Here is a 23,930-nt window from a genome sequence, read left to right as displayed (position 1 = left end):
TGAAGCCTTCCTTTTGGGGTGTAATTTTCTGAGCCCCAATACCTGTCAAAGTCAGATTTCTAACTAAACAACAGGCAGTTGTTTTAGCTCAGCACGCCCCCCCACCCACCCAAAGAAATCTACTCTAGAGACAGACCAGCTAGGACATAACAAAAGCTAAAAATCTTTATGTGGTTAAAATTTTCAGTTCTTTCCCTTATGGCTTCTACTTTTATTGTTGTAATAAATGATCCCTGACTTATCCCAAGGTTACATATTTACACAGATATCCCTAAATTTACCCATATTTATCAGCTGAGTTACTTTGATTGTTAACTCAGGATTTCATCTGGTTTCTCCTCTGGGAAAGTTCCCAACGAGAGCAACTTAAGGAAAAATTATTTGAATCATCAAGGTCAATCCATTTTTGTTTCTGTGAGCTCAAGTCTTTTAGGACCATATACTCTGTGCTCTGGGACAGAGAAATCTGGTAGGTCAAAGTGTACTAGGGGAAAGGAATGGAGAATAAATAGTAAACATGTTAGAACCCTGTTTCCACATGAACTTCTTTTTTATTTTTAAGACATTATATAATGAGAGTTTGTGGTGAGAATAAAACATTCATAAAGCACTGTTTTAAGGTTATCCAAAATTGGGGAGAGTATCTCTCTTCTCTGGCTGAGATGGTAGTTTTATTCTTTTAAATTGCAGCAGGTTGGTGGGACTGCAAATTGGTGCAACCACTCTGGAAAGCAGTATGGAGATTCCTCAAAAAACCTGGAATGGAACCACCATTTGAACCAGTTATCACACTCCTTGCTATATACCCAAAAGACTTAAAATAAGCATATTACAGTGACACAGCCACATCAATGTTTATAGCAACTCAACTCACAATAGCTAAGGTGCCTTCAATAAATGAATGGATAAAGAAAATGTGTATATATACCCAATGGAATATTAGCCATAAAGAAGAATGAAATTATGGCATTTTCCAGTAAATGCATGGAACTTGATCCTATCATGCTAAGTGAAATAAGCCAATCCCCCCAAATCAAAGGCTAAATGATCTCTCTGATATGCGGATGCTGACACACAATAAGGGAAGAGGGGAGGGAAGAAAAAAGGTCATTGGGTTAGACAATGGGGAATGAAGGGAAGGGAGGGGAGACAGGAATAGGAAAGACAGTAGAATAAATCGGACATTCATGTTTATATAGAATTCCACCAGTGAAACTCCACATCATGTACAATCGCAAGAATGGAATCCCAACTAGAATACACACTCTGTATGTATAATGTCAAAATATACTCTACTGTCATGTACATCTAGAAACAATAAAAAAAAAATCATAGCTGGATAAGAAATTATAGCACACCAAGATGGAAGCTGGTAAAAAGATTTTATTTTCTACTTCCTTGTCAAATGCAGACATGTCCCCTCTGTTCCTGCCCTCTTCTGAAGGTGAGATTCAACAGTCTGGATTATCCAGGGCCATGGGATGTGCTTTGCTTGTTTGCTCACTGGGGGCTGACAACAGAGGGTACCTACTTCCCATAGCCAAGTATAGCAGGCAGAGGGGAAAACAAACCTTTCAGCAAAGACATATTCCATTCCTAATCCCCAAGACTTGTGAACATTATGTGATTAAGGATCTTGAAAGGGGTTTATCCTGAATCATCCCAGTAGACCATAAACACAAAACCACATATATCCATAGAAGAGCGAGACAGAATTATTAGACACCTATACACAAAGAAAAGCATGTGAGGATAAAGGCAGAGTTTGGAGTGATGCAGCCACAAGTCAAGGAATGTAGCCACTAGCAGCTGGAGGAGGCAAGAAACCAATAATCCTCCAAAGCCTCAGGAGTGTGCTTCTACAAACACTTTGATCTTGGATTCTTCTTTTTTTTTTTTTGTACCAGGTATTAAACCCAGGGGTGCTTAACCACTGAACCACATCCCCAGCCCATTGATCTTGGATTTTTTTGCCTCAGAAATTTTCAAAGAATAAACTTATTTCAAGGTGCCCAGGTTGTGACCATTGGCTTTAACTAATATACCAAGCCTTTGACAACACAACCAGATCAGTGCTGAGAAGGATGGGTGTTCCAACAATTTTATACTGCTTACTATTTCAGGGCAAAAGTGGGTCCTGGAGAGGTTAGTTCTTCAAACCGTGAAATTAAGGGACATGTTTGATACCATTTTCTAATATAAGAAGTGAGAAACCCCCAGGAAACAGAATTCTGACCAAGACACAATGTGAAAACACTACATGATTTCTATGTTCCCTGTCTTCTAAGAAGTCCATACAGATCCTTGTGCACAAGCTTGTTAAGAATCAGAGACCTGGAGATTCCAAGATGGCGGGCCAGAGAGAGGCAGTATCCTGTGTCGCTCTGTGACCCAGGTCTCACTTAGTGAAAATACAGCATCTCAGAGAGTATAAGAGGACCCTTCTACAGCTGATTTCCGCAGAAATCACCAGTCATGTGATCCTCATGCAGGACTCAGAGCCTCGGTGTTCGAGCAGGACTCCAGAACCCTGGCTCCCAAACCCAAAGTTCTAGCTCACACAGGGCTCTCAAGCTGCTAAGCAGGTTCACCTATCAGCACCTCTGCAGAACTCCAGAATGCATTCTGCTCACATGCAGGACACTCGGCTACTACCTATCGACAGCAAAATGCCCAGCTCTCCCCACCTCACCAGACAACCCAGCCCTGGAAGCAGATGGACTCCATCTTGGATGACCTTTCTCACCATATTAGGTGGTGGCAGATCTCAGATCGGATCTCCATCTGGCCAGATACCAGGTATCCAATTCCCCTCCAGCAGCGATAACTCGGCATAGTGACCACCCAACACAAAAACAGCTCTCAGTTGCACAGGTGTGCAGTGCAACCAGGGCACTGCCCACCTAGTGTCAGCCTGGGGGTGAGAGGTACTATAGTTGGGAACGACTAATTGAGAGAGGGGATGAGACTAAAGTTTGGAGCCTAACAGAGAGACCAAGATCTGGGAAATCTCCAGACAAGAGAGGGAGACGATACCAGGTGCTCAAGACAGATGAGCGGTCCCAGAAAGAGACCCGTGAGTTATAATTTCACTGCTGGGACTGGGAGTGGCACTCCCCGCTCCCAGACGCCCTACACCAGGTCTAGTCATCTCACCCTGGTTACCCACACCATCCTGAGGGCAGAGACACCAACTTAAAACAGACCACCTACCTGTTGGATGAGAAGAGAAGCAGGAAAGAAACGGATCTCTAAAACTAGCAACAACCCTGGTTTATTCTTTCAAGTATTTTTTTTTTTTCTTTCTCTTCTACGCTTCTATCCTCTGGCCCTCACATCCCCAAATATGTGAAACCAAGAACTTTGCATGAAATACGGTTTTGAGGACTGAGTCATCTGAACAATATAATATAAAGGAGTTGCATATGCCCTTTTTGTTCTTTCTCTTTTTTTCTTCTTTCACTTTTCTTTTCCCCTCCAAATTTTACTATTTTTACATCCTATATTTTTCTAAATATGTGTTTGTTTTATGTACTCTACTGTCTTCCCATGTACTTGTCTACCGTAAATTACTTCCTGTCTATTCCCCTGCTACTAACCCTCTTCATTAGATTTCTCTTTCATATTTCCTAAGATATATTAACTCTATACTCTCATATCTTTCCCCCTCAGCATATCGCCCAATGCCCGATGCCAGTTCATTGTCCATCGCCAGAAACTGTAACCTTTTTACGAAACTATTGACTATATTTTAGATAATAATTGAATCCAACATTTCTGGACATTGAGACTAAACTGTAAATGTCTTAATAACAACAAATTGTTCATAGGTGATGTATTGTTGATATTGGGATCTGCTAACATTGTCCTTCCCAACAAAGAGGGATCTTGGAACCCTACAAGAGCACTACAAACCTATAGGGTAAAAACAATAACACACCAGACCCACAGAGCTGGAAAGGAAGACACACAAGCAACATGAAAAGACAAAGGAAGAAAGTACCACCAACCAATCAAGACAACACATCATTAGAATCATTGGCAGCTACAGCAGAAAAAATGACAGAGTAAGATTTCAGGATATACATAGTTAGAATGTTCTGTGAACTCAATGAAGATATAAGAGAGCAAATACAAGCAGTGAAAGACCATTTTGACAATGAGCTACATAAACAAATCCAAGAAGCCAAAGATCACCTCAACAGGGAGATAGAGGTTCTAAAAAAACAAAAAACAAAAAACAAAAAAAAAAGCTAAACAGAAATCCTTAAAATGAAAGAAATAATAAACCAAATTAAAAATATATTATCTGGAAAAGAACATAGACCACACAGTGATAATGGTAAGAAACCATGAGCAGAACATTCAAGAAATATGGGATAGCATAAAAAGACCAAATTTAAGAGTCATTCGGATAGAGAAAGGGATAGTGGTCCAAACCAAAGGAAAGAACAATCTATTCAATGAAATAATATCAGAAAAGTTTCCAAACATTAAGAATGAATTGGGAATCCAAATTTAAGAAGCCTACAAGATGCTAAATGTACAAAATCACAACAGCTCCACACCAAGGCACATTATAATAAAAATGCCCAACAAACAGAATAAGGAGAGAATTTTAAAAGTCACAAAAGAAAGGAATCAGATTACACATAGGGGAAAACCAATTAGAATAATGGCAGATTTTTCAATACAAACCCTGAAAGCTAGAAGATCCTGGAACAACATATATCAAGCTCTGAAAGAAAATGGGTGCCTACCAAGAATCTTGTATCCAGCAAAATTAAGCTTTAGATTTGAAGATGAAATAAAAACCTTCCATGATAAACAAAAGTTAAAAGAATTTATAGCTAGAAAACCGGCACTACAAACATCCTTGGCAAAATATTCCATGAAGAGGAAACAAAAAACAATGAAAATCAGTAGAGGGAGGCAGCACCCTAAAGGAAAAGCTAATCAAAGAGGAATAAGAAAAATCAAAGTTAAATAACAAAAATAAACAAATATGGCTGGAAGTACAAACCATGTCTTAATAATAACCCTGAATGTTAATGGCTTAAACTCACCAATCAAAAAAACATAGGCTAGCAGATTGGATTTAAAAAAAAAAAAGACCCAACAATAGGCTGCCTACAGGAAACTCATCTGATAGGAAAGACATACACAGACCAAAGGTGAAAGGTTGGGAAAAAACAAACCACTCACATGGACTGTGGAAGGGGTTTCCATCCTCATATGAAATAAAGTAGACTTCAAGCCAAAGTTAATTAAAAGGGATAAAGATGGACATTGCATACTGCACAATGGAACCATACACCAACAAAACATAAATATATATGCCCCAAACAATGATGCAGCTATGTTCATCAAACAAATTCTTCTCAAGTCAAGAGTCAAATCAACCACAACACAATAATCTTGGGTGACTTTAACACATCTCTCTCACCACTGGATAGATCTTCCAAACAAAAGTTGAATAAAGAAACTATAGAACTCAATAATACAATCAATAACTTAGACTTAACTGACATATATAGAATATTTCAACCTGCATCAAGTGGATACACTTTCTTCTCAGAAGCACATGGATCCTTCTCTAAAACAGACCACATAGTATGCCACAAAGCAATTCTTAGCAAATACAAAAAAGTAGAGATACTACTACATATTTTACCAGATCATAATGGAATAAAATTGGAAATCAATAACAAAACAAAAAATAAAAAATGTCTCCATCACCTGGAGACTAAACAATATGCTACTAAATGAACAATGGGTTGCAGAAGACATCAAGGAGGAGATTAAGGGCTGGGGATGTGGCTCAAGTGGTAGCGCGCTCACCTAGCATGCATGCAGCCCGGGTTCGATCCTCAGCACCACATACCAACAAAGATGTTGTGTCTGCCGATAACTAAAAAATAAATAAATATTAAGATTCTCTCTCTCTCTCTCTCTCTCTCTCTCTCCCTCTCTCACTGTCTCTTAAAAAAAAAGGAGGAGATTAAAGAATTCTTACAGGTAAATGAGAACGTAGACACAACATATCAAAATCTCTGGGACACTATGAAAACACAGTGGAATTCATTCATTAAAAGAAGAAAAAGTCAACAAATAAATGACCTCACACTATATCTCAAAGCCCTAGAAAAAGAAGAACAAATCAGCAATAAAAGCAGTAGAAGGCAAGAAATAATTAAAATTAGAGCTGAAATAAATGAAATCGAAACAAAAGAAACAACTGAAAAAAACTGACAAAACAAAAAGTTGGTTCTTTGAAAAAATGAATAAACTTGACATACCCTTGAGAGAGAAAACTCAAATTATCAGCATACGTGATGAAAAAGGTAATATCACCACAGACACTACGGAAATACAGAGGATAATTAGAAATTATTTTGAAAATTTGTATTTCAATAAAATAGAAGACATTGAAGGCATTGACAAATTTCTTAAGTCATACAATTTGCCCAGATGGAATCAGGAAGATATACACAATTTAAACAGACCAATATCAAGTGAGGAAATAGAAGGCACCATCAGAAGCTTACCAACCAGAAAAGCCCAGGACTGGATGGATACACAGCTGAGTTCTACAAGACCTTTAAAGAAGAACTAATACGAGATCCAACATGGCGGCGGGCGGAGAGACAGCGCTTTCAGTATCCCCTCAGAAATGGGGTCAGAGAGATGCATAGATACACTTAAATTCTACCTGCGGAGAATCTCCTAGCAAAATTCCACTCAAGAGAGACCAGCTGGGAATTACTAAGATTTTTGGAAGTGACAGTTTGCCCCAGACGAGTGAATCCCCGCCAAGAGACGCAGAGATCCAGACCCGCCAGCCGCTGTCTGCAAGCCGCTGCGCGCCCGCCCGCAGCCACTGTGACTGGGTGGGTAGCCTCTGAGACGAAGCTTGGCAGGAAGAGGTCTTCAGCCAAGCCTTCATGAAATAGCGAGCCGGGAGCTGAGGCCAACCAGAGACGGACCAGTCCCACCCCTCCCTTCGGACACTCCGGCAAGGAGCCTGGGGCCCGCCATGGCAGAGAGGTGACGTCATCGGAGTTCGGCGGACAGAATTCCTTCCCAGCAGAATCCACTTTAGCAGGTGTGCGACTCCCACCCCATCCAGATATAAGCAGCCAGGAAACCTTGGGGATCTCTCCGGGGGCGTGTCTGTAGGGAAGCAGAGGGGATTCCTGACCTCCAAACCCCCATATCACCAGCGGCGACTCCCAAGGTCTTAGCCGCCAGTTTACCACAGCACTGGGGCTTAAATGGGACACGCAGTGGGGCTGCAAGTGTAACTAGATCTTTGGGGAACCGCTTCTGGTGAACAGGACCTGGCTGGCGGGCTGACAGGAGGAAGCGGGGGAGGGGCCAGAGAAGTGAAACGGCTCTGGACTGACAAGATTGAGAGACTCCCAGGAGCTGCCTTACAGGGATTGCTATCGGCACATAGAGGGCAGAAGCTCGGCTCGGAGGGCACAGCTCCGTCTACTGAAAGAGAAGAAAATGGATCTCTAAGACTTCAATTTTTTTTTTCTTCTCTCTCTGTTCCTTTCTCCTCTTTTCCTTCTCTTTCTTTCCCGTTTCAAGTTTTATTGTTCTTTTCATTCTCCTCTAATCTATCTCTCTCTCTCTCCTTCTTTCTTTTTAAGAGCACCTTCCTTCCCCTACCCCCCAACTTTCATCCCAAGCATTACGTCTTCCATTACGTGTAATTGTCTAAATGCAAATAGGTGAATGTTTCGAGGCTGTCTATAGGGCTCCTAAATACCTAACTCCTACCAACATCCTGATCCAATCGCCTGTTAGTATCCCCCTTCAGTAGAGCAATCTTCTAACGTAGCCAAGGCATACTAACCCTCATACCATCATAGCACCTAACCTAAACATAAAGTCCTAAGAACAAACAACAAATCATTATATGCATACAGAACCCGGAAGCCTTTTATGAATTGAATGAATCAGCTTTAAAGTACAAAAGCCCAACATTTCTAGGCATAATATCCCACCACAAAGGAGAGACAACAAAGATATACAAAACCAAAACAAATTTATAGGAGAAAGCAGTTACACAGCAGTCAAACAGAGCTGGAAAGTAACGTGAACAACATGAAAAAACAAGGGAAAAAAAGGATTACAAACAATGCAGGACAACATAAATCTACAGGAGGACCTAGAAGCATCAGAAACATGGACAGGGAAAGAACTCAAGGCATACCTAACTCAGATGGAATGGAATATTAGAGAGGACATGAGACAGCAAGTCCAAGCAATGAAAGTATATTTTGAAAACAAATTAAACAAACAAATTCAAACTGCAAAGAACGAGCTTTACCAGGAGATAGAGATTAAAAAAAACAAACAAACAGTAATCCTAGAAATGCAGGAAACCATAAATGAAATTAAAAACTCTAACGAGAATATTACAAATAGACTAGATCAAGTAGAAGTCAGAACATCAGAAAATGAAGACAAAGTTTATCAACTTGAAAAGAATATAGACACAGAAAGGATGCTTAAATCTCACGAGCAATCTATCCAAGAGATGTGGGATGTCATAAAAAAACCAAACTTGAGAGTCATTGGGATAGAAGAAGGTATAGAGGTTCAAACCAAAGGAATGGACAACCTATTAAATGAAATAATCCTAGAAAACTTCCCAGAGATGAAAGATGGAATGGATTGCTAAATCCTGGAAGCCTACAGGACCCCAAACATTCAAAACCGTAATAGACCAAATCCAAGATACATAATTATGAAGATATCCAACATACAGAACAAGGAGAGAATATTAAAAGCTACAAGAGAAAGGAGGCAGATTACATTCAGGGGTAAACCAATTAGGTTAACGACTGATTTTTCATCATAGACTTTGAAAGTGAGAAGATTCTGGAACAACGTATTTCTTTTTTTTTTTTTTTTTCATCTTTCATACATTTGATTCAAGTGAGTTATGCTTTTCCATTTTCACCCCAAATACAAATTGCAGAATCACATCAGTTACACATTCACAATGTTTACATAATGCCATATTAGTGACTGTTGTATTCTGCTGTCTTTCCTATCCCCTACTATCCCCCCTCCTCTCCCCTCCCATCTTCCCTCTCTACCTCATCTGTTGTTGTTCCGTTCTCTCCATCCCCCGCCCTTTCCCCTCACAACCTCATATATGTGATTTCGTATAACGATGTGGGTTTCCTTCCGTTTCCATGCAATTTCCCTTCCCTCTCCCTTTCCCTCCCTTCATTCGTCTCAGTTTAATGTTAATGTTTTCCTCATGCTCTTTCCCCCTGTTCAGTTCTTAGTTGCTCTCCTTAAATCAAAGAAGACATTTGGCATTTGTTTTTTAAGGATTGGCTAGCTTCACTTAGCATAATCTGCTCTAATGCCATCCATTTCCCTGCAAATTCCATGATTTTGTCATTTTTTAGTGCTGCATAATACTCCATTGTGTATAGATGCCACATTTTTTTTATCCATTCATCTATTGAAGGGCATCTAGGTTGGTTCCACAGTCTAGCTATTGTGAATTGTGCTGCTATGATCATTGATGTGGCAGTATCCCTATAGTATGCTCTTTTAAGGTCCTCAGGGAATAGTCCGAGGAGGGCGATAGCTGGGTCAAATGGTGGTTCCATTCCCAGCTTTCCCAGGAATCTCCATACTGCTTTCCATACTGGCCGCACCAATTTGCAGTCCCACCAGCAATGTACAAGTGTACCCTTTTCCCCACAACCTCACCAGCACTTATTGTTGTTTGACTTCTTAATGGCTGCCAGTCTTACTGGAGTGAGATGGTATCTTAGGGTGGTTTTGATTTGCATTTCTCTGACTGCTAGACATGGTGAGCATTTTTTCATGTACTTATTGATTGATTGTATGTCCTCTTCTGAGAAGTGTCTGTTCAGGTCCTTGGCCCATTTGTTGATTGGGTTATTTGTTATCTTATTGTTTAATTTTTTGAGTTCTTTGTATATTCTGGAAATTAGGGCTCTATCTGAAGTGTGAAGAGTAAAGATTTGTTCCCAGGAAGTAGGCTCCCTATTTACTTCTCTTATTGTTTCTCTTGCTGAGAAAAAACTTTTTAGTTTAAGTAAGTCCCATTTGTTTATTCTTGTTATTAACTCTTGGGCTATGGGCGTCCTATTAAGGAATTTGGAGCCTGACCCCACAATATGTAGATCGGAGCCAACTTTTTCTTCTATCAGGTGCAGGGTCTCTGATTTGATATCAAGCTCCTTGATCCATTTTGAGTTAACTTTTGTGCATGGCGAGAGAAAGGGATTCAGTTTCATTTTGTTGCATATGGATTTCCAATTTTCCCAGCACCATTTGTGGAACAACGTATTTCAAACGCTGAAAAATAATGGATTCCAACCAAGAATACTGTATCCAGCAAAATTAAGCTTCAGATTTGACAATGAAATTAAAATATTTCACGATAAACAAAAGCTAAAAGAATTTGCAGCCAGAAAACCAGCACTGCAAAGCATTTTGAGCAAAATACTACAAGAAGAGGAATTGAAAAATAGTGCCCAAAACTAACAGTGGGAGGTATCTCAGTAAAGGGGGAGAAAAATAACCAAAGAGGAAAAACTAGCCAAACTAAAATAAATAAATAAATAAATAAACATGACTGGAAGTACAAACCATATTTCAATAAAACAAATCCAACAATATGCTGCCTTCAGGAGACTCATATGATAGGAAAAGACATATACAGGCTGAAGGTGAAAGGTTGGGAAAAATCATACCACTCACATGGCCCTCGGAAGCAAGCAGGAGTGGCCATACTTATATCGAATAAAATCAACTTCAAACCTAAGTTAATCAAAAGGGATAAAGAAGGACACTATATACTGTTAAAAGGAACCATCCACCAACAAGACATAACAATTATCAATTTGTATGCACCAAACAATGATGTTGCAACGTTCATAAAACAAACTCTCCTCAAGTTCAAGAGTCAAACAGATCACAACACAATAATTATGGGTGACTTCAACACACTGCTCTCGCCATTAGACAGATCCTCTACACAAAAGCTGAATAAAGAAACTATAGAACTCAATAACGCAATCAATAACCTAGATGTAAAAATTCTCAATAAAATTCTGGCAAATTGAATACAAAAACATATTAAATAGATTGTGCACAATGATCAAGTGGGACTCTTCCCAGGGATGCAAGGTTGGTTCAACATATGGAAATAATAAATTTAATTCATCACATCAATAGACTTAAAGATAAGAATCATATGATCATCTCAATAGATGCAGAAAGAGCATTTGACCAGATACAACACCCCTTTATGTTCAAAACACTAGAAAAAGTAGGGATAACAGGAACATATCTCAACATTGTAAAGGCTATCTATGCTAAGCCTCAAGACAACATCATTCTAAATGGAGAAAAATTAAAGGCATTCCCTGTAAAAACTGGAACAAGACAGGGATGCCCTCTTTCACCACTTCTATTTCAACATAGCTCTTGAAACACTGGCCAGAGCAATTAGACAAAAGAAATTAAAGGGATATGTATAGGAAAAGAAGAACATAAATTAGCACTATTTGCTGACGATATGATTCTATACCTAGAAGATCCAAAAAGCTCCACCAGAAAACTTCTTGAATTCAGCAAAGTAGCAGGATATAAATCAACACCCATAAATTGAAGGCATTTCTGTTTATCAGTGACAAATCCTCTGAGAAGGAAATGAAGGAAACTACCCCATTTACGATAACTTCAAAAAAATAAGATACTTGGGAATCAACTTAATGAAAGAGGTGAAAGATCTATACAATGAAAACTACAGAACCCTAAAGAAAGAAATTAAAGAAGACCTATAGGTGGCATCGCTATACCAGACCTTAAACTATACTACAGAAAAATAGTAAAAAAAAAAAAAAAAAAAAAACAGCATGGTATTGGCACCAAAACAGACTGGTTGACCAGTGGTACAAAATAGAGGACACAGAGACTAACCCACAAAATTACAAATATATTAGACAAAGGTGCCAAAAACAAGCACGGGAGAAAAGATAGCATCTTCAACAAATGCTGCTGGGAAAATTGGAAATCCATATGCAACAAAATGAAATTAAACCCATATCTCTCATCATGCACAAAACTTAACTCAAAGCAGATCAAGGACCTAGGAATTAAACCAGAGACTCTGTGTCTAATAGAAGAAAAAGTAGGCCCCAATCTTCATCATGTAGGATTAGGCCCCAACTTTCTTAATAAGACTCCTATAGCACAAGAATTAAAACCAAGAATCAATAAATGGGATGGAATTAAACTAAAAAGTTTCTTCTCAGCAAAAGAAACAATTTGTGAGGTGAACAGAGAGCCTACATCCTGGGAGCAAATTTTTACCCCTCACACATCAGATAGCGCATTAATCTCTAGGGTATATAAAAACTCAAAAAGCTAAGCACCAAAAATCCCCAAATAACTCAATCAACAAATGGGCCAAGGACCTGAACAGACACTTCTCAAAATAGGATATACAATTAATCAACAAATATATGAAAAAATGCTCATCGTCTTTAGCAATTAGAGAAATGCAAATCAAAACTACTCTAAGATATCATCTCACTCCAGTCAGAATGGCAGCTATTATGAAGACAAACAACAATAAGTGTTGGGGAGGATGTGGGGAAAAAGGCACACTCATTGCTGGTGGGACTGCAAATTGGTGCAGCCAATATGGAAAGCAGTATGGAGATTCCTTGGAATTCTGGGAATAGAATCACCATTTGACCCAGCTATTCCTCTCCTTGGACTATACTCAAAGAACTTAAAGACAGCATACTACAGCAACAGTCACATCAATGTTTATAGCAGCACAATTCACAAAGCTAAACTGTGGAGCCAACCTTGATGCCTTTCAGTGGATGAATGGATAAAAAAAGAAAAAATGTGGCATATATACACAAAGGAATTTTACTCAGCAATAAAAGAGAATAAAATCATGGCATTTGCAGGTAAATGGATGGAGTTAGAGAAGATAATGCTAAGTGAAGTTAGCCAATCCCAAAAAAACAAATGCAGAATGTTTTCTCTGATATAAGGAGGCTGACTCATGGTGGGGTAGGGAGGGGGAGCCTGAGAGGAATAGATGAATTCTAGTTAGGGAAGAGGTGTGGGAGGGAAAGTGGGGCAGGGGATTAGTAAGGATGGAGGAATGTGATGGACATCATTATCCAAAGTACGTGTACGAAGACATGAATTGGGTGTCAACATACTTTAAATACAGAGATATGAAAAATTATGGTATGTATATGTAATAAGAATTATAATGCATTCTGCTGTCATGTATTTTTTTTAATCAATTTTAAAAAAGTAAAACTTTAGGTCTGTGCAAGGTGAAATTTCTAACATGACTTTTCTAAACTATACAAACTGTGTCTAATTGTTGTATATAAAAACAACATATCTTTGTTTTTTGTTCCTGGTCCCTGGCAAAGCCCTCCTGAAACCCATTCATTATTAATAAAGAACCCCTTTTACCATTAAAAAAAAATCATAGACCCTGGTGGTACTCTGATTACCTCATATGCTTTCTCTGAGGAGAAATACTCATGGTAGTGTTTCAATTTCATGGCAGTTTCAATTTCTTATGACAGGGTCTTTCCTGAGAAATATACCATAATAAACACTAAGCAAACACTCAATAAGTAGAACTATTTATTATTACTTGTTCAGACATGGCTGTTGATACAAGTAATAATAATTCCTACTTAATGTTTGCAAAGTGTTTATTATGGTAGGTGTGCTCAGATTGCCACTAAGGGCCTGCCTTGAAAGGGATTGTTGGACCCAGCTCATCCTCTTCTTTTTGTTCTGATTCAAGATGTGAGTCTTGCCATGATGTACCTTCATTTACCATCTTCACCAGAATTAATGCAGGCACTACCCCCATAACCTCCAAAACTGTTGAGCTAAGTCATTCTTTTTCTTTATAAGTTTGCTGCCTCAGATATTTTATTATTAAAGTAAAGCAAAGCTAATGCTATCCTCTTTATGAGATTGAGAAGGCTCCTCTATTTCTAGTGTACTGATTTTGGGGCGGGGGCAGGGGTACCTGGAATTGAACTCAGGGGCACTTAACCACTGAGCCACATCCCCAGCCCTATTTTGTATTTTATTTAGAGTCAGCAGCTGGGTAGTGTACTGATTTTTAACAAGAACTGGTGAATTTTATCAAATGCCCTTTTTGAATCAATCATTATGATCATAGTTTTTTCTTCTTTAGCCTGTTGATATTGTGGATTACTCTGATTTTCTGATATTGAACCAGCTTTATGAATTTGAATAAAGCCCTCATAAAATGAGAATTATTACTGTATTTTCTGGAAGAGACTGTATGATATCAATTCTTTCTGTGTTGATAGTAAAGGGCTCTAATGAAACTGTTAGGCTTAAATATGTGTTCTTCAAGAATATTGTCATTACAAAGGCAGTCTTTAATGGTATTAGGATTATGCAGATTCTGTATAGCATCCTGCCCAAGTTTTGTGACTTTGTATAAGGAATTTTTCCCTTTCATCCAGAGTTGTTGAATTTGAGCATACAGCATACATTCATTATTCTTTCAGTGGTTACAGGAACTATAGTGATATTTTCTACTGCATTCCCAGGTTCAGTGACTTGTACCTCAAGTCAATCTTGCTAGAGTTTTTTTTGTTTTGTTTTATTTTGTTTCATCGTTTTCCTATTTTCAGCTTCATTAATTTTTGCTTTTTATCATTTGATTCCTTTTGCTTGCTTTTAGTTTGTTCTGCTTAGTTTCTTAAGGCTGGAACTTCGAAGAATGATTTGAGATTTTTTTCCCTTAAAAATTTAAGCACTTAGTACAATAAAATTTCCCTCTATGCACTTCATCAGCTGCATTCCAGTTTGTTGTTTTCATTTCCACTCAATTCTGTTTTTTTTTAATATTTTTGTAATTGTTGGTGGACCTTTATTTTATTCATTTATTCATATGCGGTGCTGAGAATTGAACCCAGTGCCTCACACATGCTAGGCAAGTGCTCTACCATGAAGCCACAACCTCAGCCCTCAATTCTGTTTTTTAAAAACAGAGGGGCTGGGGATGTGGCTCAAGTGGTAGCGCGCTCGCCTGGCATGCGTGGGGCACTGGGTTCAATCCTCAGCACCACATAAAAAAAAAAAAAAGATGTTGTGTCCACCGAAAACTAAAAACTAAAACAAAACAAAACAAAAAAACCAAAAAACAAAACGCCTTTGAGATTTCTTCTATGACCCATGGATCATTTGTTAGTGTGCTGTTTAATTTTCAAGTATTTTCGTATTATACTATAAATATTTCCAGTTTAATTCCATTATGGCTGGAAGACATATTCTTTTTTTTTTTTTTTAAACTTTTTAGTTGTAGACGGACACAATACCTTTATTTATTTTTATGTAGTGCTGAGGATTGAACCCAGTGCCTTCCACATGCGAGGTGAGCACTCTACCACTGAGCTACAACCTCAGCCCTGGAGGACATATTCTATGACTTAAATTTGGTTTTAATTTGTTAAGGTTTGGTTTATGACCCAAGATATAGTTTATCTTGTATATTCCACGGGATCGTAAAAAGAATATATATTTTGGTATTAGGTAAAATGTCTTATAAATATCAACTAGATACTGTTGATTGACAGCATTGTGTGGCTTTTTGATGGACACATGTAATTTATTACAATTACTCTACACTGAGTTAATATAACATTTCATGACTACTCTCTAACCTCCACTTTGTCATTCATATTTCCCAATATGTTGAACTCCTCACGTCTACACCAGTCAATGGGTGTTTAGCATCAGCTAGCCTGATTCTTTTTATGCTCATGTACTCATGTAAAGACTTTAGAAGAAGACAGACATGACTTACATACATATGCTCAGATGTGTATGTTTTGCTTAAGAATTATAGATGTCAGTGCAGAATGAAGTGGTAAGGAGTCACAACACCTTACTCTTCCTCTCCATGGACTTGGTAGCATATTGCCATCCTTCCCCCATCTTTTTTTGTAAATCTTTTAAAGTATTCTTATAAAAAACACTTTTTGAAACAAAACATAAACCCTAAAATTTTTACCAAAAGGTAAGACTTCCTTTCAGCCTACAGAACTTATAATTCCTTCAGTTTTGTGACCTATGAGTTGAAAGTACAGCATCCTACCTCCTACATTTGTATATACTCAGAGATCCCTTAGGTCCTGTGAGCTTTAACCTGTTCATAATGTCACTGGTTATATGATTATTAGTAACAAAGAAAGTTACCTACAGCAGGAAGTTACCTATAGCCAGAAAGGTAATTTCTTTCAGTATAACTTATATTTTATAACAGTACTCTAGAACATGCTAAATTTAAAACTATAACCTCTAAAACTAAAAAATCAAAGTAGAAACCTTGATGTGAATCCAGACAGTAGCAAAACTACTAAAAGAACTATTTCAAGTGAAAAGTGAAAGCTCTATAATTTGAATGTATATCCTTAATGAGGTATACCTTCCCTAAGGAAAAAAAAAGAGTAAATGGGGGATAGGGGGAGCTTTTAAGCATTCTAGGTTGTGGTCTTGGTATTATTATCCTGACTGTGATGTGCAAAGTTTGAGATGAAGCAGCAATTTTAAGTTGACAGTTTAGTTTTTTTACTCTAATGTCCCTGAGAATTAGAATTCTCATAGCACAAAGATCTAGATTTAAGACAGAAGACCTAAAAACCTGGAAATCCTAAATTTGAATGGGAAGAAACAATAATGATAGCGATGCATTTTATCTTAAAAACAAAAATGTTAAATGTGTATTTTCATAAGTCAAAGTCAAAAGGTCAAGGGTTGAATGTTTTCTTATATGTGGAAGTTACAGGAGAAAAAGGAAAAGAAAGGTAGGGGCAGATCTCATGAAAATCAAACGGAGATCAGTAGAGGAAAGGGACCAGTAGGTTGGAGGCAGAGAAAGAAAGGGGAAAAGTGATAGGAAGTGACATTGGCCAAATAATATTGTTATATTGTATGCATGTACAAATATGAAACAACAAATCCCATCATGTACACCAATAAAAAATGTGGGGGAAAAAAAGCTGTGTATTTTTAAATTCTATCCACTGAAAAGCAATGACCAATCCAAAAGCAATAAACACCCCAATTATCCACTATTCTTTAGGGAAATGGATGGCTTCAAGTTTGGGGCAGGAAATGTACAGATGCTCCTAGAACACCTTGATGTATAGACGGTAAGGAGACAATAACAGCTAGTAGTGTCATAGTGACAGGAGCAACGAGTTAAATTAAAAATGGGATAATATGAGCATCAACAAAGCTAAAACTGTAAAGGTTTGAAACATCAAGTATGTTAAAATTCATGGGTTCATGTTTTATAAAAGAACTCATCACTGTTGATAGGTACCAGTGAAATGACTCATTCTGTAAAATCAGGCAAATAAAGGAAAAACATCAAATATTTGTCATGTCTTTCTTACACAAATGACACCCCTGAGTAACCAAATATCAGGAGTAGTATCTCCCTTTAGCACCTTATTCTCCAGCATTTTAATATCTCTTCTTCCCCCTATTACCTCATTCACCTATTTGGGTTCTAATCCCAACAGACTCTTGCACTTCCCTCTACTCATTCTACTTCATATCTGTGATATGTAGTCTTTTGTAGTGTTGCTGAGGCTATGGCTAAATTTGAACTGAATGTACAGTGAGTTTGAAACTGCTGTTATTTTTGTTTTCATTTGTTTTTTTTTGTGGTACTGGGGAATGAACCCAGATGCACTCTACCACTCTACAACATATTTGAGGCATTGTCTTCTTGCTAAGTTGCTGAGACTGTCCTAGAACTTGGGATCCTCCTGCATCAGCCTCCTGAATCACTGGGATTAACAGGCATGTGCTATAGCACCTGGCAAGAAGTGCTGTGTTTTTGATCTTTATTCCACTTCTTGTTGGCTGTGGTGTAACTCCTGTGCTGTCATGGGAATAAGAGATCTAAAAAGTTGTTTTGTTGCTATGGTTTCTCTCCATTCAGTCTCTATTATCATCTGGTACATTCTAAGGAATCAAATACTAAAAGAATTTTGAAGTATAGCCTAATCTAAAAATATACAGTACAGGACTATGTCCAGCACCTTCTTACAATCCACTTAATTATTTTTGTTGCTGTACCAACTTTTTACAAACATATTGGATAATATCTAAAGGGTTTTAAAATCATCTGTAAAAGTTCACAGAAAGTAAAGGCTGCTCCTCTGTAGGTTCAAGCTAATAATGACTTGAGAGGTACTACTTTGAAAAGCTCTTGGCAGAAATACTTTTAACAGAAGCAGAAGCAGGGGGCGGGGGTGCGGGGGGATGAACACATTTAAAAATTACAGCAAATCGAGCATAGTAGCACATACCTGTAATCCCAGGGACGCAAAAGGCTGAGGGAGGACTGCAAGTTCAAGACAAGCCTCAGCAACTTAGCGACTCTGTTTCCAAATAAATAAATAAACAAACAAACAAATAGGGCTGGGGATGTTGCTCCGTGGTTAAGCACCCGAGTTTAATTCCCAGTACCAATAAATGAATAGATAAAATTAAATCAAAGCAATACTTTATTCAAAACTTACCTAGGTCAAACATGATATAATCTAATTTTATCTAGAAAAATTGAGCATTTAAAGAAATCTTTGACCTGTAATACATGGATGGATGAAACAAGGTTAAACACTATCATGATATGACTTCCAGTAATATGTGAAAAATTCCCAAACATCCCAAATCCCAAGGGTTGTAGAACCACCTTATCTACAATCAGAAGAAAGTTTTTAATAAATTAACCACAAACACAACATTTTAAATATACAGTAGGAACATTTATTTTAACACCTCTAAAAGACATTTCTCCATGCCTGATGATTTGATATAAAAATCAAACACATCATACTTTCCCCATCAGTCTCTCTATATCAAGGGCAATCAGAAATTTATACAACATGAATATTTGCTTCTGAAACAAAAATTACAAATTAAGTGATAACAAAAATACACAAATCAACTGGACCCTAAACAAATTTCTAATGAATTCGTTTTCCCTTTCTCCAAATCACCTAGAGCTTCTTTCTTCAGCCTCATTCTGCTCCTTTTCCTTTCTTTGCTTGGCCATGAATTTCTGTAAAAGCAATTTACAATATGAAATACTTATTAGATATTATTTTCCCGCGTATGAAAACCTTTCTAATGTATTTCATTGCATTTACAACTTAAAAGTGCCCAACTCTACAAAAAGATTACAAACACAGTGCTTTATATTAGTATTCCTTCTTTTCATTCAGTCTTATATTTTATATATACCAAGCTTTATGCTTGGTGCTTGAAGATTCAGTGGACAACAAAGTAAGATAAGCATTGTATAAAATGGAGCTTATATTCTAATTAGGAAAGACAAATGATCAAAGAAAAAAAATAAATGAAGTAATTTTGGGTAAGTAGTAAGCACTCTAAAATTATAAGAAGGCAACTGATTAGGTTGACCTTTTGTGGGGAGGGGTTAAGCTGGAATGTCCTACTTTAGCTAGGTCTTACTTAAGCAAAGTTCTTTCTAAGGAGCTAATATTTGAGTTGAAACCAAAAAGAAGTGAAACTGAGAGGAGGCAAAGAAATAGCATTGTAAAGGTGTAAAACTGGCAAGGAGCCCTCATGTATAAAAAAAAAGAGAAAAAAAAGAGCCAGGTATAGGGCTGGGGATATGGCTCAGTGGCAGACTACACTTGGGTTCAATCCCCAGTACTACAGGGAAAAAAAAAAAAAAAGTCAAACAGAGAGCCAGAAAAGTTGGAATGAAGTCAGTAATAAAAAGCTGAGTTCAGAGAAGTTTAAAGGTCAGATCAGGTAGGGCTTTATGGACTCACAATAAGAAGTTTAAATATTATTCCAAATGCCATATTATGCAGTTAGGTTTTAAATGGAAAACTACACAATAAAGTTGAAAGCACAGGGAACATAAGTAAAATGTATAAGGGTTTGAGGCTAGAATAAAACAACTAGGTCCAAATCCTATGTCTGCCACTAACTAGTTATGTAACCTTGGGTATAGAAATGTAATCCTGAGTCTGGGTCTTCATGTCAAAAGCTGGAATAACATTTGCCTTTTAAAGTTGTTGAGGGGATTAAATAAGCTTTCAGCACATAATAGTTCAGTGTTTGATGAGTGTCTATGGCACAAATTCAATAGAAAGTACATGTAAAACAATCTCAAACATTCAGGAGGAATTAGAACCACTGCTTTGGGGCTGGGGATGTGGCTCAAGCGGTAGCGCGCTCTCCTGGCATGTGTGCGGCCCGGGTTCGATCCTCAGCACCACATACAAAAAACAAAGATGTTGTGTCCGCTGATAACTAAAAAATAAATATTAAAAAAAAAAGAACCACTGCTTTAATGGCTAAGAATGATTCTCTAGAGCAGTACTGCCTAAACATGTAAAATTTTAAAAAGAGGGCTTTGTGATCAACCAATTTAGGAAACTGCATTGCAAAAACTTAAGAAGGATACTTTCTGGCTAGCAATTCAGGAAAAAAAAAAACTTTCCCATATGTTTTTTGTTGGAAGAAATGTTAGTTTGCTAACATGTACATGACTTTGTAACAGGGCATCAAAATATGCAGTTTCTTTTACTTTAATGGAGTATCACGTGAGACTATTAATCTGCAGAATCTACTCTGACAAATGCTACTGTTTGAGGAAAAGAAATAAGGGCTAGAAGTTGCTGGCAAGGTATAGTGAGGGAGAAAATAGGATTTTGGATTTAGATGAATAAACTAGCAAGAACATCCACAACAGTTCTCGAAAAAGGGGAAAAAATGTACATTTTGGGTAGATATTTAACAAGTTCAATTACAAGACAATAACAGCACCTGGAGATTTTAAGAGTTAATAATTAGAAATTACCTCTGTATTTTGCTTATGACGAGTACTCTTGCAGTGATTTGTCATTGCTTTTTCACCTGAGTAGAAGAGGGAACAAATTGGACAGAAGAATCCAGCCTTCGGTACAAGAAAATCTAAATCTTTAAAGAGTTGAGAAGAGAAAGGAAGAAAATTAATAATGTACTAACAGTTATGTCAGTTTATCCAAACATTTTAAGCATAGTATATATACTTACATACAAGGATAGTAAACACTTCTATATACTGTGAGATCAAGAGCAATAACTTTAATTATGAAACAATTTTTTTTTTAAGAAATTATTATCAGGTACAGTAGCAAATGCCTGTAATCTCAGATTTGGGAGACTGAGGCAGGAGAATCAAAATTTTAAGACCAGCCTCAGCAACTTAAAGAGAACCCTTCTCAAAATAAAAAAAGACCTAGGGATATAACACAATGGTAAAATGCCCCTGAGTTCAATCTCTAGTAACAAAACAACAACAAAATTTCATTCTCAGGAATGCCAGAATTCTACTTAAGTGGTATAATGTAAACTGAATAGTTTCCCATGGAGAAGGCTGGATTAGAAAGAACATTCAATTATCCTTCAGAATAGAATCTGACAGAGTCTAAAATAAAAAATTTTAGGAATACCCTGATAAAAAAATAAAAGGGAGAAGAGGCAGAATGACAGGTGATTGCTTATGGAGTGTACTGGCTGAGCAAACAAGGTTTACCTCATATGGTCCTGAAAAAAGTTTGCAAACTTAAATTTTCTGCATGTTCTACCTAACTGGAGTTTCTGCCAGGGCAAGTATAACTCAATTCTCACCTCAAAGCAAAGAAAGCACCAGAAATAAAACAGGAAACATATATGCCAGACTTTTTAAAAGAGTGCAATAAAAATAATCCTGCCGGGTTAAAAAACAGCCTACTTTTTAAGCTGTCTTCAAGCAAGGTTACTCAATAATTCATTTAAACAACAGAACAATTATTATGGTGCAGACATTTCACTTTACCTTCTGGGACATCAGGTGCCACTGATTTGCCTAAAGATGGGTCCTCAGTCTTCTTGCGTTTTCGATCTGGTTCTGAATCCTTTAATCCAGACTCTTCATCAACTAAAGTCATTAAAAATTTTCAAGGAAAAAAGGAAGCTATTCAACATAGATTTATAGACTTTGTGAAGTTAATGTTGGATAATCCCTACCTTAGATGACTAAAACTCAAAGAAACTCTTCCTTGGTTAATACCACCTGACTATTCAGCATATACTATTCTCTAGATTGTCTGATGTCAAAAAAATATATGGGTAAATCTGTTTAGATTTATTAAATGCATTTAGAGGTAAAGGGCCAAAATTAACAGAGAATTTTATTTACATATAGTTTCAGAAAAAACTTACAGGGGAACAGAAGTAGTACTGTAGTTCTAGGCAGAGTTAACTTGTCTATACAAGGTGCCGGGTTGAAGAGTTAAGTGGAAATTAGGGGAAAGGATATACCGGCAGAGAATAATTCTGATGCCCCTCCAACCTAGAAAACTGAGCCTAAATTGATAGCCTAAGAGAGAATTAAAAGTGAAATTATAAATATGAAAGCTCAGCAGAGTGAATAACCTCTAATGGACTGTGTACAGTACTAAGGGCCCAGCTGAGATAAGACTCAAAAGAACTTGGACTGACTCATGGTTGATAATTTTTCCTTAGAGAAAATTTTAAAACAAAAAGACTACACTTATTGCTCTAGTAACAATACTTAAATTGCTTTAAAGTAAACATATTAAATTGTTTGAATAGCAATTTCAACACCTTTATTTTTAGCAAATAATATTCAAAGCTGAGAAGGAACCCTATTTCTAATATAAGATAGAACAAGGAGGCAAGGAGGGCACTGCAAAGAGAATAATGGTAAAAGGGATACCTTATAGTGTTGTTTTAAGTCATACTGGTAATAAATTCCCTGATATCAGGAACTTTGTGTTCTTTTCTACACTTTTCAGCATTTTAGTATAGACTGTATCCAATATAATGGACACAAAGCCACATACTTGTTGAGTGACATATTCTCCCTTGCTGGATACTGTTCCTTTTTTGTTTCAACTTAAATTTTATTAATGTTATTCAGACATTTTATGTTATTGGCTGGCTGCTTGGAAGCAATAAAAATAGACAATTACCTGATGCTACAACATGGTCAGAAGAACCTTTTATAGATCATATCTACAAATATATCTCATCCTAATTTCAATGGTCCATTATCTCTAAATTATGAAAATAAAAATTGTATCTGGACCTAATAATCCTAAACCTGCCATTTCCCACTCCTGTTCTATTTTACTGCTTTTCTTCTTAGATGGTAATCTTTAAAATTTTTACCACCATCTCATGCTTTGTAACTCTCTCCACACCCTAACAATCCTGCTTTACCTTCACTAATTTGGAAGGCCTCTTCACCTTTTGCTGATTCTGTTGCAACAGCTTTTTCTGAGAGTGGTGCTTTACCACCAATTCTAATTCTCTTCGTTGGTGTTTTAGCTTTAAAACAGAAAGGCTAAATTTACTGCTCTAGTAACAATATTTAAATTGCTTTAAATTAAACATATTAAATTGTAGAATAATAATTTCAACACCCTAGTTTTTAGCAAATAATACCCAAAGTTGAGAAGGAACCCTATTTCTAGTATAAAATAGAATTCATTTAAAAAATATTCCTTGTAGTTAAAACATCCTCCTACATTCCCTTTTATCATGTTCCAAACAACTCTTCTTCTCTATCTTCTTTACTTAAGGTGGCTATACATATTTTTCTAATTTGTTACATAAGCCTGTGGAGATCTTCCTATTATTTTATTCTTTGGTTTAAATCTTCCCTGATTTTCTTTAATGGAAATTATTTATCTCCTTCAAGTCCTACAAGTGAGCTGCTCTATTATTCTAAATCATCAAAATATTAAAGTAAAATTGTACATTTATGAATTGTTCTAAATCCT

The 23,930-nt window shown here is 37.0% G+C and overlaps 1 protein-coding gene across 4 annotated transcripts in view; it reads right to left on the bottom strand.

Moving 5' to 3' along the window:
- Positions 1–18,865: 18,865 nt before the first annotated feature.
- Znf638 (zinc finger protein 638) overlaps positions 18,866–23,930 on the bottom strand; it is a 57,888-nt gene continuing 52,823 nt past the window's right edge. For 3 of the 4 annotated variants that reach the window (XM_076833902.2, XM_076833904.2, XM_076833903.2), the window contains 4 exons: positions 23,368–23,475; positions 21,959–22,060; positions 20,960–21,078; positions 18,866–19,183 (listed from right to left, as the gene is read on the bottom strand). In XM_076833902.2, the coding sequence (XP_076690017.2) occupies positions 19,118–19,183; positions 20,960–21,078; positions 21,959–22,060; positions 23,368–23,475 (395 nt within the window). In that variant the 3' untranslated portion in view covers positions 18,866–19,117. The remainder of the gene's footprint in view (positions 19,184–20,959; positions 21,079–21,958; positions 22,061–23,367; positions 23,476–23,930) is intronic. The other variant, XM_076833905.2, reaches the window with a different exon arrangement.

The sequence above is a fragment of the Callospermophilus lateralis genome, chromosome 14 (genome assembly GCF_048772815.1).
Source record: "Callospermophilus lateralis isolate mCalLat2 chromosome 14, mCalLat2.hap1, whole genome shotgun sequence".
NCBI lineage: Eukaryota > Metazoa > Chordata > Mammalia > Rodentia > Sciuridae > Callospermophilus > Callospermophilus lateralis.
This window is presented reverse-complemented; position numbering and strand designations above follow the sequence as displayed.